Genomic DNA, 16,477 nt, shown 5'->3' with positions numbered 1-16,477 from the left:
TGAGGGTTGCCGGGGGGAGGGGGTTTGGGAGAAGGGGGTGGGATTATGGACATTGGGGAGGGTATGTGATTTGGTGAGTGCTGTGAAGTGTGTAAACCTGGTGATTCACAGACCTGTACCCCTGGGGATAAAAATATATGTTTATAAAAATAAAAAATTAAAAAAAAAAAAAAAGATGCTATAGCCAGATCCTTAGTTGAGCTTGGCACTACTCCCAAATAAATTTGAAACCATCTACAAAAAAAAAAAAACAAGTGTGCTTTTGCCACTACTTGTGATATTCAAAAGCTTAATTTCAGTGCCTCTGTGAAAAGCTCTTATGAATCTTCTGCACTTACCCCACCCAGAGGATTACAAACTAAACTTCAAGATCCATTTATGTGGGTTAAAATATTAAAATGTTCTTTGTGTTTTCTTTTCAATTTTCCAATATGTTTTGAACTATACCATACCTCAGACATGAATTTCTACTTAATTTGGTTTGTTCCTATCAGTATAAGTAAAAGAAAAATAAATCTAGAGAGAACCACAAATGTGTTGATTTTATGGCATATCCAAACATATTTTCCTTTTCTTTAGGAAATAAAATATTGTCTAGTGTTAGAATTTAGACATTAAACTTTGGAACCATAATGTGCAATGTTTTATGATATTTGTGACTCTACATATGTTGTTACTATTTCATGCAAAAGTAATAACATAACTTATTAAACAAAAATTAAGGCTGGAAAAATACTTACCTTGTTTGTAGTGTTTGTAAATTGCTGTTAACGGTAAAGTAGTATCTAGTGGTAGTATATATATTGCTAAAGAGAAAAAACAGATTAAGTTGTGAAATACTATTCTCTGAGCAAGGAACTGCAATTTAGGAAGAGTGTCAGGGTCTTGACTCATTTGTTGGGTTTATGGTTTTCAGGGAACTAATGCTGATTTCACATCAGAAAAGCATTGAACAGCTGCAGGAAACCCTTAGACAGAAGCTGCTGAATGATGATAACTGGAGAGAGAAGGTAATGATAATGTCACTTTCATCTGCATGTGTCTATTTTGCTTTTTAAAAATTCTGTCTGTTTGGAGCACCTGGGTGGTTCAGTTAATTGTCTGCCTTCAGCTCAGGTCATGATCTCAGGGTCCTGGGATCAAGCTCCACATCAGGCTCCCTGCTCAGTGGGGAGTCTCCTTCTCCCTCTCCCTCTGCCTGCTGCTCTCCCTTTGCTTAATCTCTCTCTATCAAATAAATAAATGCAATCTTTTGGAAAAAAAAAAATTCTGTTGCCAGAATGCTATCCCAGATATCTTGGCTTCTATGCACATTTTGATTCCTTCTGGAATTTCTTAGACCAAACATGCTTATAGTGTATGTCTTTTCCAAAATATTAGACAACATAATGGGAAATGAAAAGGTAAGAACAGAATTTAAAACCTTGTAAAATCAGGATAGCCCTTAGTACTCATGTAAAAGTGTGCTTTTTTATTTTTAAGTATTTAACTTTTTCCTGTAAAGGGACAGAATCTGCATTTGACTACATCCTTAGAAGCAGGGGAATATTAATTTATTCTCAAAATTTCTCTGCCTAAAAGGAAGATACTAAAGAGAATGGAAAATGACAAAATTACTCAGTTATGAACTTTCGGCAAAGCAAAATGAATAAGTATTTAGCTCACTATTTACAAAGAAAGTATTTTCTCTCCCCATGCTGAAAAATGCATTAATTTCTATCTTTGGATTTTCCTAAATTTTTCAAAGCTTCAATGATAAATATGTAATACTTGTATAATTTTAAAGGATACAAATAATATTCTAAAAATTATTGGTCCCTACCTTCTCAGGCCTTGTACAGGTCTAGTAATTAAGGCTACTGCCATCATCTCCCTGTCATAAACTTCTGGTACTCCTTGATGATCCCAGGATCTTATCCTGAAGAATGCCCTGAAGCCTTTCCAACTCTTTCTCTTGCCCAGCTAATGCCTGCCCTAGCACTAGTCTTCATCCTTGGTTTTCTGATAACATTGTAAATTTGCATCTAGAGGTAGAGCTGGCTACTGAAATTCAGATTGCTTGACTAAAGTCCTGACAACCTGTTTGCTTATTATCAGATTCTTCTCTATGATGACTAGACCCCATAACTTGTAACCTCAAGCAACATGAGTGGCCACATCAGCTAATATCTCTACCTGGACTCTTCTACCCTACCACCCACCCAATTGAAACACTTTTTAGATATTGCTGCTGGCTCAGGTCAGTTCTAAATTTTTCACTTTCATTTCCATTCTTTACTCATCTGACCATACTCAGGCATTATTGGTCTTCTATAAATCAATTCCTCTTTCCTTGTCCCTCAGGGATAGCACACTCGGGCTAAAAGAGAAATGAACACTATAATAACAGTTCCATAGAGGCAACAATCAAAAGTTGAGAGTATAGACTAAAGTTGCTCTAAATGGCTCATTCTTATTTTGTTTTATTTTGAAGTATGGACTTTTTCTTTTCCTTCTTCTCTAAAGCCTACATTTCTTTAATTCTTTCTCATTTTTATTAGCTTTGGGGTATTCAATTGACTAGCCCATTCTTACTTACTTCCTCCATCCTTACCAATCCATGTTTGAAAATACAAAAAAAGATGACTAACCTAACCAGCAATCCAAAAAAGTGCAAATTAAAACAATGAGATTTTTAAAAAATCAGTCCAGTTAATAGAGTAGTTTTGGCATTGTGGTAAGGTTTTGTGAGATAATCTTTCACACTCAGTCTTTAAAGGGCTGGACGTTACAGCAACTCTTTGGAGAGCAATTTGGAAGTATGTATGAAGAGATACTGTAAATACCTCATTTTTGATGCAAAAATTTCAATAATGGAATTAATGTGAATAGAGATTCACAGATTCTTCCCTTCCGTTCAAATATCTGAGCTTCGCTTAGACTGGTATTATCTTATCTTCATGGTCACACCCCGTGAAGGACTTTGAGATACAATCTACTAGAGAAGGCTTTGCATTTAGAATCTTCCCTATTACTGCTGCTTACTGTATCCTGTCTGTGAGGTGCTAACATAGCAAGTGGACCAAGTTAATGTAGCATTTGATCATATAGAAGCATTGTAGTCTTGCTTCATGCTATTAATCTGATGATGAAAATAAACCTGTGTAAAATTTTCTAAGTTCTTGCTAAGACCGTGATATCATTCTAATAAATTAATTATATCATAAATGTATTTTAGCATGTATAATTTTCTATGATATAAATGGGCATTTCATTTTGTTGAGAGGATATAACTTGTTAATAAATCTTATCATTTAGCTTAGCAGTAAATCAAGATCCAGACCAGTAAAGCCAAGGAATGATAATTATGTCTTGGCTGTGCTCATTATTGAGACTATGAATAAAAAGTTCCCTTAAAGTCCTCTCATGAGAAAGGAAAATCACTAATATGACATTGTTATCTCTTTCTTGGGTCACTGTGCCTTTATGTAGGAATGAAATGTTCCCTTTACAAATATATAATACACATATTAGAATAAACTTCATAGCTTAAATGCTTTTAACATTCAAAAAAAGTAGATAGCAATTTGTGCCTGTACTTAATTATTTTAGAGTATATAAAAAGCACATAATAGAATCAATAGTTGCTATGCAACAAGGATGGCACATTTAAAAATAAACTGCATATTTACTAATTGTCATAGATTTTTATTTATTTCAAGTATTCCTTTGATGTGGAAAAAAATGAATTAATGTGCATACTGAACATTTAAAATTGGTCCCAAATACACAGTGTTGTTACTTTTCAGTTAAAATTTTTATAATTAAAAAATTTTTCTATAACCAGACTGATGACATTAAGTGGTAGTCGTGTGTTGACTATTATTTTGTAGTATAATAAACAAATTCTAACAAAATATTTTGTTAGATTATTATTAAGATATCATCCCATTTAGGAACATCTTAGAATTGTACTACTATTGACTTCATTTTAAGTAGCACATAGAGCTTTTAAAAACCAATAGTTCAAACAAAGAGAACCTTACTTGCTGCCTGAGGAATTGGATTAATAGTGAAAAAGTCAAAAAGTCAAATCCAGAACCAAAGAGAAGCAAACAAAATCTCAAATTCTTCTTCAAAATAGAAGAGCCAAATGGCTGAATAATTCCTAATATGTTTAAGTATACTATTAATGGAATTTAAAAGGACAAGTTGTAAAATAACAGAATTTGACAGGGATGAACCTGTCATAAAATAATCAATTTTCACTTATGTATAATTGAATGGCCAAAAAGAATAATGAGAGCACCTTTTAATTTATAAAATTATGATGTAATTTTCAAAATTGAGCTAATAAAATCACAGAATTATAGATCTAGAATAGCCTGCAAATATCATCTGATTTAAACCCTTAATCAAGATAATAAGAATAGTCTCCATTATTAGAGTGTTTATTATATGCCAGGATTTGTGCTTAATGCTTTCCATAAATGTAATTTTAATTATTATAAAATTATTATTGCCATTTGCACATGGGAAAAAATAAGGCTCAGAGGAGTTAGGTAAGTTGCCAACGTTATTTAGCCAGGAAATAACAACTGATACAAACCTAGAAAAAAAAAAGAAGAACTAACTACAAAACCCAAAACTTACTCATTTGGCCTAGATGGACTAATAAGAGCCAGATTTACTCTCCCTCACTAACTAAACCACTGGAGAAAAGATCGAAAACAATGGTTTCAAGATACTCAGTATCAGACCACAAAGGACAATTATTCTTACAGATAGGAACAAATGAGGTGAGCTCCGTGATTGCCCAAATGTAGTTCCTTGAAATAAATTTAAGGCCACAGTGCAGGAAGTGTGAATCTAGGAGGTCTGTCAGGTTTTTTGAGTTAAGGAAACCAGAGAGATCAAGATAGCTACAGTTCACAAGATGGTGTTCTCTGGGAAGAGCTAGCTGCACACAGAAGAGCTACAAAGAGTTAAGTATTAATATACATATTAAGTATATGTGTGGTTAGTGCATATGTGTGGGGAAACTCCCAAAGGCAGAGAAGGACCTTTCTGAAAAGACTAGGGAGGAGTACCAAATGCTTACACAAGGCCAGACTGGAAGACCTATAATTCACAGTGCACTGGGTAAACTTGTCAGAAGGGCCTTGCATCAGTAGTAGGAAAAAATTAGCCCTAGACTAAATGCTGAGCTGATTCTGCCTAATAAATGTTAAAAGGGAGATGTATAAAAATCAAGCCGATTCAAATGCATCCCAGAACAGAGTTCAGTAATACTCATAGGAATACAAAAATATCCAGCATCTAACAAGGTAAAATTTACAATGCCTTGCATTCAATAAAACATTGCCATCCAAAAGGAAAGGGAAAATATGGCTCAGAATGAGATAAAAATCAATGAATAAAAACTGATTCAGAAAGGCACAGATATTAGAATTAGCAGACAAGGACCTTAAAACACTTGCAATAACTATATTCCATTTGCCCAAAAACTAGAGGAAAAAGTGACCTTGTTAAGTAGAGATATAAAAGACATTAAAAAGATCTAAAGTGAACTCCTAGAGATGAAAAGTACAATATCTAAGATAAAAAGCACACTGGATAGGATTAATGACAGATTCAACATTCCAAAAGAAAAGTCTGGTGAACTTGAAGACACACAATTGAAACAATCCAAATGAAACAAAAATAGAAGACTTAAACAAGAACATCAGTGAGCTATGAGACAAATGCAAGTGGACTAATATATGCATAATTGGAATTCCCAAAGGACAGGAAAGAGAAGAAAGGACAGAAAAAATATTTATCCTTAGACCTTATCCTGTCTTTGATGAAAAATCTGCTGTCATCCTTATCTTTGTTCCTCTCTATATAATGTCTATTATTTTTTGGTTGCTTTTAAGATTTCTTTCTATCACTATTTTTGAGCAATTAGATTAGAATATTCCTTGCTGTGTTTGAGGTTTTGCTGAGCTTCTTGAATGTTTGCTTTATAGTTTTCATTAACTCTTAATTTTATTCTGCTATTATTTCTTCAAATATTTTTTCTGTCCTTCTCTCTCCTGTCCTTTGGGAATTCCAATTATGCATATATTAGTCTGCTTGCATTTGTCTCATAGCTCACTGATGTTCTTGTTTAAGTCTTCTATTTTTGTTTCATTTGGATTGTTTCAACTGTATGTCTTCAAGTACACCAGACTTTTTTTTTGGAATGTTAAATCTGTCACCTGGGTGATCTAACACAGACTGCATTAAGTTAAAGATGTAGTCTATAAATTCTAAAGCAACCACAAAAATAGAAAAAGAATCATAGCTATCAAACCAGCAAAGGAAATAAAATTGGATTAAAAAAAAATTCAGAAGAAGACAAAAAGAGGAAGAGCAAAAAGATGAGATGGGCCAAATAGAAAACATATAGCAAGATAGATTTAAAGCTAATCATATCAATAAATTAAATGTAAATCCTAAACCAGGGGTCAGCATACTTTTTCTGTAGAGGACCGCAAAGTAAATATTTTTGCTTTGTGGGGATATTGAGTCTTTGTTGCAAGCATTCAACTCTGCCCATTGTGGTTTAAAGGCAGCCATAGAATAAGCAAATGAATGGGTGTGGCTGCATTTTGTCTGTGGCCACAGTTTGTCAGGCCCTGGCCTAAATATCCCCATTAAATGACAGAGATTGTCATGTTGGTTAAAAATGCAAGATTCTACTATATGTTGCCTACAAAAAAAAAAATACACTTTAAAATAAATATTTTAACAAATAGATTAAAAATAAAGGATGTATAAGACCAAGTATATGCTAACACAAACAAAAGAAAGAGGAACTAGTTACTATTAGAAAAGTAAATTTTGGAGTGCCTTGGTGGCTTAGTTGGTTGGGCAGCTGACTCTTGATTTCTGCTCAGGTCATGATCTCAGGGTCCTGGGATCGAGTCAGGCTCTGCTCAGCACAGTCTGCTGAAGGATTCTCAGTCACTCTTTCCCTCTGACCCTCCCCCCAGCATGTTCTCTCTCTCTCTCTCAAATAAATGAATAAATACTTTTTTAAAAAGAAAAGTAGATTTCAAAGATAAGAGAATATTTATTTATTTTTTTTAATATAATTTTTTATTTTTTATAAACATATATTTTTATCCCCAGGGGTACAGGTCTGTGAATCACCAGGTTTACACACTTCACAGCACTCACCAAAACACATACCCTCCCCAATGTCCATAATACCACCCCTTTCTCCCAGACCCCCTCCCCCCAGCAACCCTCAGTTTGTTTTGTGAGATTAAGAGTCACTTATGGTTTGTCTCCCTCCCAATTAAAAAAAAAAAAAATGTCTATGCTACCTAAAGCAATCTACACATTTAATGCAATTCCTATCAAAGTACCATCCATCTTTTTCAAAGAAATGGAACAAATAATTCTAAAATTTATATGGAACCAGAAAAGACCTCGAATAGCTAAAGGGATATTGAAAAAGAAAGCCAGCGTTGGTGGCATCACAATTCCGGACTTCAAGCTCTATTACAAAGCTGTCATCATCAAGACAGCATGGTACTGGCACAAAAACAGACCCATAGATCAATGGAACAGAATAGAGAGCCCAGAAATAGACTCTCAACTCTATGGTCAACTCATCTTCGACAAAGCAGGAAAGAATGTCCAATGGAAAAAAGACAGCCTCTTCAATAAATGGTGCTGGGAAAATTGGACAGCCACATGCAGAAAAATGAAATTGGACCATTTCCTTATACCACACACAAAAATAGACTCAAAATGGATGAAGGACCTCAATGTGCGAAAGGAATCCATCAAAATCCTTGAGGAGAACACAGGCAGCAACCTCTTCGACCTCAGCCGCAGCAACATCTTCCTAGGAACAACGCCAAAGGCAAGGGAAGCAAGGGCAAAAATGAACTATTGGGATTTCATCAAGATCAAAAGCTTTTGCACAGCAAAGGAAACAGTTAACAAAATCAAAAGACAACTGACAGAATGGGAGAAGACATTTGCAAACGACATATCAGATAAAGGACTAGTGTCCAGAATCTATAAAGAACTTAGCAAACTCAACACCCAAAGAACAAATAATCCAATCAAGAAATGGGCAGAGGACATGAACAGACATTTCTGCAAAGAAGACATCCAGATGACCAACAGACACATGAAAAAGTGCTCCATATCACTCGGCATCAGGGAAATACAAATCAAAACCACAATGCGATATCACCTCACACCAGTCAGAATGGCTAAAATCAACAAGTCAGGAAATGACAGATGCTGGCGAGGATGCGGAGAAAGTGGAACCCTCCTACACTGTTGGTGGGAATGCAAGCTGGTGCAACCTCTCTGGAAAACAGCATGGAGATTCCTCAAAATGCTGAAAATAGAACTGCCCTATGACCCAGCAATTGCACTATTGGGTATTTACCCTAAAGATACAAACATAGTGACCCAAAGGGGCACGTGTACTCGAATGTTTATAGCAGCAATGTCCACAATAGCCAAACTTGGAAAGAACCTAGATGTCCATCAACAGATGAATGGATCAAGAAGATGTGGTCTATATACACAATGGAATACTATGCAGCCATCAAAAGAAATGAAATCTTGCCATTTGCGACAACATGGATGGAACTAGAGCGTATCATGCTTAGTGAAATAAGTCAAGCGGAGAAAGACAACTATCATATGATCTCCCTGATATGAGGAAGTGGTGATGCAACATGGGGGCTTAAGTGGGTACGAGAAGAATAAATGAGAGAATATTTAGAATATTAGCAAGGATAATGAACATAAGTTCATAATGTTTAAGGGATTAGTCCACCAAGAAGACATAATAACCCTAAATGTTTATTCACCTAGTAACAGGGTTTTAAAATAAAGCAAAAATTGATAGAACAGCAAGAAGAAATAGACAAATCTATAATTAGAGTAAAAGATGTCAGTAATAGGCCTTTTTCAATAATAACTGATAGAAAAATACCTGGAAAATTAGTAGAGATATATTCTATGGAAAATAATATAATAGTTTTTTAAAACAACTTATTTTTAAGGAATGCATTGACCAACACTATTAACTAACATGACCTAATTGATATTTATAAAATGCTCCATTTAACAGCAGAATAAACATTCTTCTCAAGTACACATGGGACATTTACTAAAATAGATCATATTCTACAGCATAAATTACTCTCAACAAATTTAAAAGTATTCAAGACATATAAAATATTTTTTTCTGACCACAGTGAAATTGAAACAATTTATTAACGAAAGGTTATCTGGAAAGATCCCCAAATATTTTGAAACTAGATAAATACCAAGTCTATGCCCTTAATGACTATGCTATGTAGATGTGTGGAGAGTCAGGCTACATGGAAAAATGAAACATGCTGAGCCATGGGATCTACCAGAAACATCTAAGTGTGCACACCCCCTCCATCTCATAATACCTCTGTGATCTTGGTGAAGGTACTTAACCTCTCTGAACCTATTTCATAATCTATACTATTTCATAATAATATAATTATTATTATTCACACTGGAATAATATTATTATAATAATATAATTATTATTATTATATGTTATAAGAATTAAATGGATTAACATATAAAATGTGTTCTGTACCATGCCATCCCAGCCTGTATTGGTAGCAAGTGAATATTCTCTCCTTTCATCCCGAGTTTACACAGTTCTTGGCAGGACTTCAATATATATTCTGATTCCTTAGCATTATTTTTTTTACTGCAAAATCTATGTATTTGAATAATCATCTACTTTTGCAATATATTTATTCATCAGTTAATTCATAAATAACCTGAAGAATTAGTGTTCAACCAGCATTTTTTTAACTTTTTGAAAACAGCAAAATAATTTCTTTTTAGGAGATATATTTTTTAATATTATATACATACATCAAATATAAACAAATGACCTAATTACTACTTCCTGAAACTCCCTTGCTTATAGGGATTGTCAATAATGAGTGATTATATTACAACATGGTGTTTGGCTCTATAGACAGAAAATAATCGCAGAATCAATCACAAATATCTGACTTGGAAAATAATTCAAAGAAAGAATTTTGCACATCAGTGTTAGACACAGGTGTTATAAAATACTAATTATGCATTTCAACACAAATACAAAGGGAATTAAAAACAACATACTCAGAGTCTTCTAGAGTCATCAGTAAGTCTTCACCAAGGAGGGGTTTGAGGTATTGGGCAATCTAGGTAAATAAAAAGCAAAATAAATAAATAAATAAATAGAAACCAAAAAATGAAATGTGTACGGAGATAACAATTTATTTTACTTTGTTTAACTCCTAAGATCATATACTATTCATGCTTTGGTTTTAGAAATCAGAATTTCCCCATGATTATTAAAATTGCTATCAGTTACTATATGAAGTGGTTTATATTTTATATAAGCACCATCACCACATTCATTTATTTTGCATAGACATAAGTTCTCCCACCTAAGTTTTTTTTTAATCTAAGGTATTTTTTTTCAAGGTTTTATTTATTTCTTTGAGAGAGCAAGCCAGTGAGAGAGAGAGCAGGGGGAGGGGCAGAGGGAGAGGGTGAAGCAGACCCCCTGCTGAGCAGGGAGCCCAGCTCCATACCAGGACCCGAGGACCATGACCTTAGACTCTTTGTCAACTGAGCCACCCAGGAATGCCTCTATCTAAGATATTTTAAAGAGCTTGTATCAATATATAAGAAATATAAACACAATAATTTGGCATGAATTCATCTCAATGACAATACACTGGCTTAAAAAAATCATTATGGGGGCACCTGGGTGGCTCAGTGGGTTAAGCCTCTGCCTCTGGCTCAGGTCATAGTCCCAGGATCCCGGGATCAAGTCCAGCATCGGGCTTTCTGCTCAGCAGGGAGCCTGGCTTCCCCGTCTCTTTCTGCCTACTTGTGCTCTCTGTCAAATAAATAATCTCTAATAAATAAATAAATAAATAAAACTATTTCTAAAAAATATTAAAAAAAATCATTATGTTTGTTTGCTCATCATTTTGTTCAAACTGTTCACATTATGAAGGAACCAGTAGTATCACCTTTCTATGCTACAGTGTCAACACATTCAGATGGCCCTTTGCATGCATTGCAACTTCCTTAAATGTTTAGAAATCCCACCTGAAACTTGTTACTTTGCTTCTCTTTCTCTGGTTGTCCAAATTAAAAATCAACTCTGTAATAGTAAATCACTCTTCTCTTTTCTATCTACATGCTTTTTATTTCCCACCTTCCTTCTATTCCTTTTATTCCTAATTTTTAAAAGATTTTATTTACCTATTTATCAGAGAGAGAGAAAGAGCACATTTGCTCCCAAGTAGGGGGAACAGCTGGCAGAAGGAGAAGCAGACTCCCTGCTGAGCAAGGAGCCCCACATTGGACTAGATCAAAGGACCCTGGGATCATGACCTGAGTCAAAGGCAGACACTTAATCAACTGAGCCACCCAGGCTTCCACGTCTTCCTATTTCTTCACCCCCCCCCCCCCGCCCCCCCGCCGCCCTTTACCTATAGTAGTTGGTTCCAAGGAATAATTTAGGGGCAAGAAGGACTTGCTACCTGATTTGCTACTTGACTCGTTCGGTCTATCAGCTACTTCCTTTTCTTCCCTGAATACTTTCAGGTTTCATCTTCTTCTAGGGATTCTGATTTCCTACACAGCCTCCTCCCCATAATAAACTAAAAAAAAAAAACATTTTAAAGAGTCCTTCTAAAGTCTTTCCATCGTCTAATTTATAGTTCGTCCTGTCCCGTCTAGTCTGCATATATTCTTATTCTCTTAATTCAAGCAATTGGTCCATATTCTGAAAGATGTCTTTTTGTCCTAAAACAACTATTTGGCTCTACCAATTAGCCACACAAGGAATTTTTTTTGGAATGCTTGATATTTTAGTACCTCAGCTCACATTTTTCTTCAGCTTCTCAAAAAATGTTTTAATTAGTTGTGTTTTTTAATAGTGTCAAGGTATCTTGTAGGCTATTAACTGTTTAAATTATACTTTGCAAGTTTTTTTTTTTTTTTAATTTTTTTTTTTTTTAAACATTTTTTTTAAGATTTTATTTATTTATCAGAGGGAGAGAGCAAGCACAGGCAGACAGAATGGCAGGCAGAGGCAGAGGGAGAAGCAGGCTCCCGGCTGAGCAAGGAGCCCGATGTGGGACTCGATCCCAGGACGCTGGGATCATGACCTGAGCCGAAGGCAGCTGCTTAACCAACTGAGCCACCCAGGCGTCCCTGCAAGTTTTTTAAATGTTTTAAATTTGATATCCTCCTTTCATATGTTCTTATCTATTCCAGTGTGGTTGGAGCACTGTGTCTGAATCACATGGGGAAAGTGCAAGTCAGGTGGGAGAAGTCCAGGGCTGCCGTAGACGGTGTGCTTGCCCAACACAGTCATGCGGGCCAAGAGAGAAAAGGGAGCTGGAATCCAGCCAGTGCTCTGCCCACCAGGTGCCGTGCTCAGCATGAGGCTATGTTCGTCTAAGGAAGGGACGCTTTGTCAGTTCACACAAAGGTGTCACATGGGCTGGTGGTGACCCAAGAGCAGATCATGTATAGGAATTTTTATTTTATACTAACACCCTGAGAAACCACTAAGAGGGAGTAATATAATCCAGTTTGCATTTTGTAAAGAACACCCTGCTGGGTGGATCATGAATTGGAGAGAAGGAATGGAAGTAAGGAGGCCAGTGGAGAGATGATGGTGGCCAGAACTAGAGTGTTAGGAATGGAAATGAGAAGAAATGAATGGACTCAAGGCATCTTTTGGAGACAAAGTGAATAGAACTTAGTGTTGGATTAAGGGTAAAGGATAAAAATGATGCCCCAGTTGCTGACCTGAATAACTAGATGGAATGTGGCTACTGTGTCTTGACTGGGGAAGGAACAGGTGGGGAGGGATTGTATCTAGGTTTCTGGTTCAGACCGTTTATTTGAGACACCTGTCTCCATGGCTAGCAGAAGCTGGGTAGATGTAAGTACCTGGAATTTAGAAGAACATCTGTTTTTTGTTTTTTTGTTTTTTCCTGAGTGCCCCTGAGGCTTCCCTTGCCTTTAGGAGTTTGAGAAAAAACACATTTGAGCAATGCTATCATGTTCCTAAATGATCCTTAGTATCCTTTTTCTCAAACAATCCAGAAACTTATTTTGAAAGAGCCAAAATAACTCCTTGCACTGAGTGCAAACACAATTGTTTTGCCTTGGAGGAAATGCTTAGTCCTATAACGGTACAATAAATGTGACAGACCCCACACTGGGGCTAGTCTTTTATCTGTATTTTATTTAATTTGAAGGACTTTATGTAAACTTTCTTAGCAAATTTTCTGTTTCCTGGTACCCTGGCTTCAGTGTTTCCCTGAGAAATTCACGTTGACCTCTTTCTTCCTCTCGTAGTGGTATGAATCACAGTAAGTCAAGTTTGACAATTATTCTTGCCAGTTATCTGGCATTTACTCCCTCTAGGAATTTATAATCATGGCGCAATGTAAATCTAGAATCAGCCTGTCACTGAGATGCTCTAATCTCACTAGATGAACGACCAGGCCTGAATGACTCCAGTACTCAGAGATTTGTTCTCTCTTGCTAGGCAGAGCCAAAAGCAATGGTTAAAAACCACAGGGAGAGAGATGTTGGCTCAGCTAAAGGAAAAACTGCCTAATGCTTAGCACTGTCTGAAGATGGAAATGCTTGCTGGGAAGGAGTGAGTTATGGTTTCTAGTGGTGTTGAGGCATAGGGCGGACAATCATTTGATGCAGTCAGTCTATCTGTAGGAGAGACTGAAGAGTCAGAGCACAGAAGTCATCTCCACTGACTATTGAATCCCTGCTCATGCTAGAGCTTTATATAGATGTTTTGTCCCGTTTATCCTCATAACAACTCCCAAGGGAACGAGTTATAACTCTACCAGGAGAGGTTACAGTCACAATTTAAGATTATATAGTTAGAATGTGGCAGAGCCAGGTTTCAGAGCCAGGATTTAAACTCAACTTCATTTGAATCCAAAGCCCTTGCTTTTCTTTCCACAATTCACAGAAGCTTAAGAAATGGAACCAGAGGATTTCTAATACCCCTTCCAGTGCTGCGGTTCTGTATAAGTACAACATGAATACAAGGCATCCCCAACTTGACTGTGTTTTCCTTAATCTTCCTTTTGGCCTCTATCATGTTAAAATGATAATTTGTGACTCTCAAACTTTCTGGGATCACCATCAAGAGAAGGCCATTCAAAAATCAACATTTGTACTTTGTATCCCCACTGAGCTTTCAGTGGAATGTAGTCTAAGTCCTCCAAATCTTTTTATTTTTTTTCTTATAGGGTTTCTGGGAAGGACTGAGTTTATAATACAAATATACAGAAGACTAAGCTTTTAATATTTCTGAAAACTGTCATAATATATGGTCCTAACTTCTCTACTCATTTTATAGGCCTTAGAAGGTCTTAGAGGATCTTGAAATATTTGACCTAAAGTCAATTTTTCTGGCCTAAGTTCTGAGTCAGATTATTTTTAAATATTAGAATTTAAAAATTAGATTCATTAAATAATTAATATTAGAATCTTTTTTTAATTAGAGTCTGAAAATAAGCTTGATTTACTCATCTTAAGGTCAAATGCCTTTATATGTGTGTTAAATGCTGTTTTCTAGATTGAAGCTGAGCTGGCCAAGGAAAGAGCCCGACACTTAGTTGAATTTGAGGAGCAAGCTCTGCTTTTTAAGGAAGAAGCTAAACTGGAACTTGATATTGAAAAGGAAAAACATCAAGAAATAATCCAAAAGTATAAGAAAGAACAAGAGGAACTACAAACAAAGGTCTGTGATCATGATATTCATTGTTATTTAATGGGTTTGAAACTATAGATGTTGGTTATTTCCTTCTGAGAACATTGTACAGTATTTTTAACTCAAGGGGCATTCCTGAGGTTCATTGTGCCTTGGTTTTAACTACATAGGTAGAATGGTTTGGATAGTCTACAGAAGGAATAGCTGAGATAAATCCTATAAGCATATAATACAACTACTAATGGAATTTTTTCTACAAAACTTTTTAAAAAGATTTTATTTATTTGAGAGAGAGAGAAAGATCACAAATGGGAGTGGGAGGAGGAGAAGCAGACTCCCCGCTGAGCGGGGAGCACAGTGCACTAAGGGCTGGATCACAGGACCCTGGGATCATGACCTGAGCCAGAAGTCTGATGCTTAACCTACGGAGACACCTAAGTGTATTTTACTTTTACTTTTACTTTACTTTCAAAACAGCATAAATTAGGGACATCAGGGCGGCTTAGTCAGTTAAGCATCTGACTTTGGCTCAGGTCATGATTTTAGGGTCCTGGGTTCCAGTTCCAGGTTTGGCTCAGCTCTCAGTGGAGAGTCTGCTTCTCCCTCACTGTCTGCGTCTCACCCCACTTCATGCTCCCTCTCTCTTTCAAATAAGTAAAATCTTTAAAATAAATAGATAAAAATAAAAGAGCATAAATTACATAACTAATAATTAGCATGGTTAGATATTCCAATACCTCAAATATCCAACATCAAATGATAATGATAATGATAATTAACATTTTATTTACAACTAAAGCTAACAACTAAAGCCTATCTTTTTCAATTACGAATATTTCCAATTCTAGATATTTTTGACTGAAGGGAAATATTTTAAGAACATAATCCTCCTTCATAATTTCTGAAACGGTATGTCCTAAACATAATTTTTTTGAAGATTTCATTTTTAAGTAATTTCTACACCCAACATGGGGCACAAGCTCACAACCCCAAGATCAAGTCCCATGCTCTGCCAACTGAACCATCCAGAAGCCCCCTAACCATAATCTAAGGTTTTGTTTAGGTTGCCATGTTATTATAAGACCTCAGTGTCATATATATGCATGTTTTTGTGTATATGCATATGTTTGTGTGTGTGTATTAACCAAGACCCAGTGGGTAAACTCACTAACAGTCTGTGTAAATTAAGTATCAGATGAGAATTAATGGCCTCTACAGGTATACAAGACATAACAGTACAGCCTTGCCTTCTCTCTTTTTTTTCTCTCTTTTTTAAAGATTTTATTTATTTATTTGTCAGAGAGAGAGGAGAGAGCACAAGCAGGGGGAGCAGTAGAGGGGGCAGAGGAGAAGCCGACTCTCCACTGAGCAGGGAGCCCAACACAGGGTTCGATCCCAGGACCCTGGGATCATGACCTGAGCTGAAGGCAGACACCCAGGTACCCCGGTACAGCCTTTTCAATAGCACTGTGAATGATAAGCAGGGCCAGCTATGTGAGTATATGACCAGTATAGTATCTCAGGGCCCCACACTCAAATAAATGGCCTCATGCCACTTGGGTTTAATCCTCTGCAAATGTTGTCTTGAAAATCTTAATAATTTTATCTTTGAATTTGCGTTTTGTAAATAATGTTCTATTGGGACAATGGTGCATTTGCTGGGAGCTTAAAGTC

General features: G+C 36.0%; 1 protein-coding gene across 1 annotated transcript in view; it reads left to right on the top strand.

The window, feature by feature from the left end:
- LEKR1 (leucine, glutamate and lysine rich 1) overlaps positions 1 to 16,477 on the top strand; it is a 186,642-nt gene that overhangs the window by 152,724 nt on the left and 17,441 nt on the right. The window contains exons 10-11 of the mRNA XM_059391702.1: positions 917 to 1,010; positions 14,669 to 14,833. Of these exons, the coding sequence (XP_059247685.1) occupies positions 917 to 1,010; positions 14,669 to 14,833 (259 nt within the window). The remainder of the gene's footprint in view (positions 1 to 916; positions 1,011 to 14,668; positions 14,834 to 16,477) is intronic.

This window comes from Mustela nigripes, chromosome 2, assembly GCF_022355385.1.
Source record: "Mustela nigripes isolate SB6536 chromosome 2, MUSNIG.SB6536, whole genome shotgun sequence".
Lineage (NCBI taxonomy): Eukaryota > Metazoa > Chordata > Mammalia > Carnivora > Mustelidae > Mustela > Mustela nigripes.
This window is presented reverse-complemented; position numbering and strand designations above follow the sequence as displayed.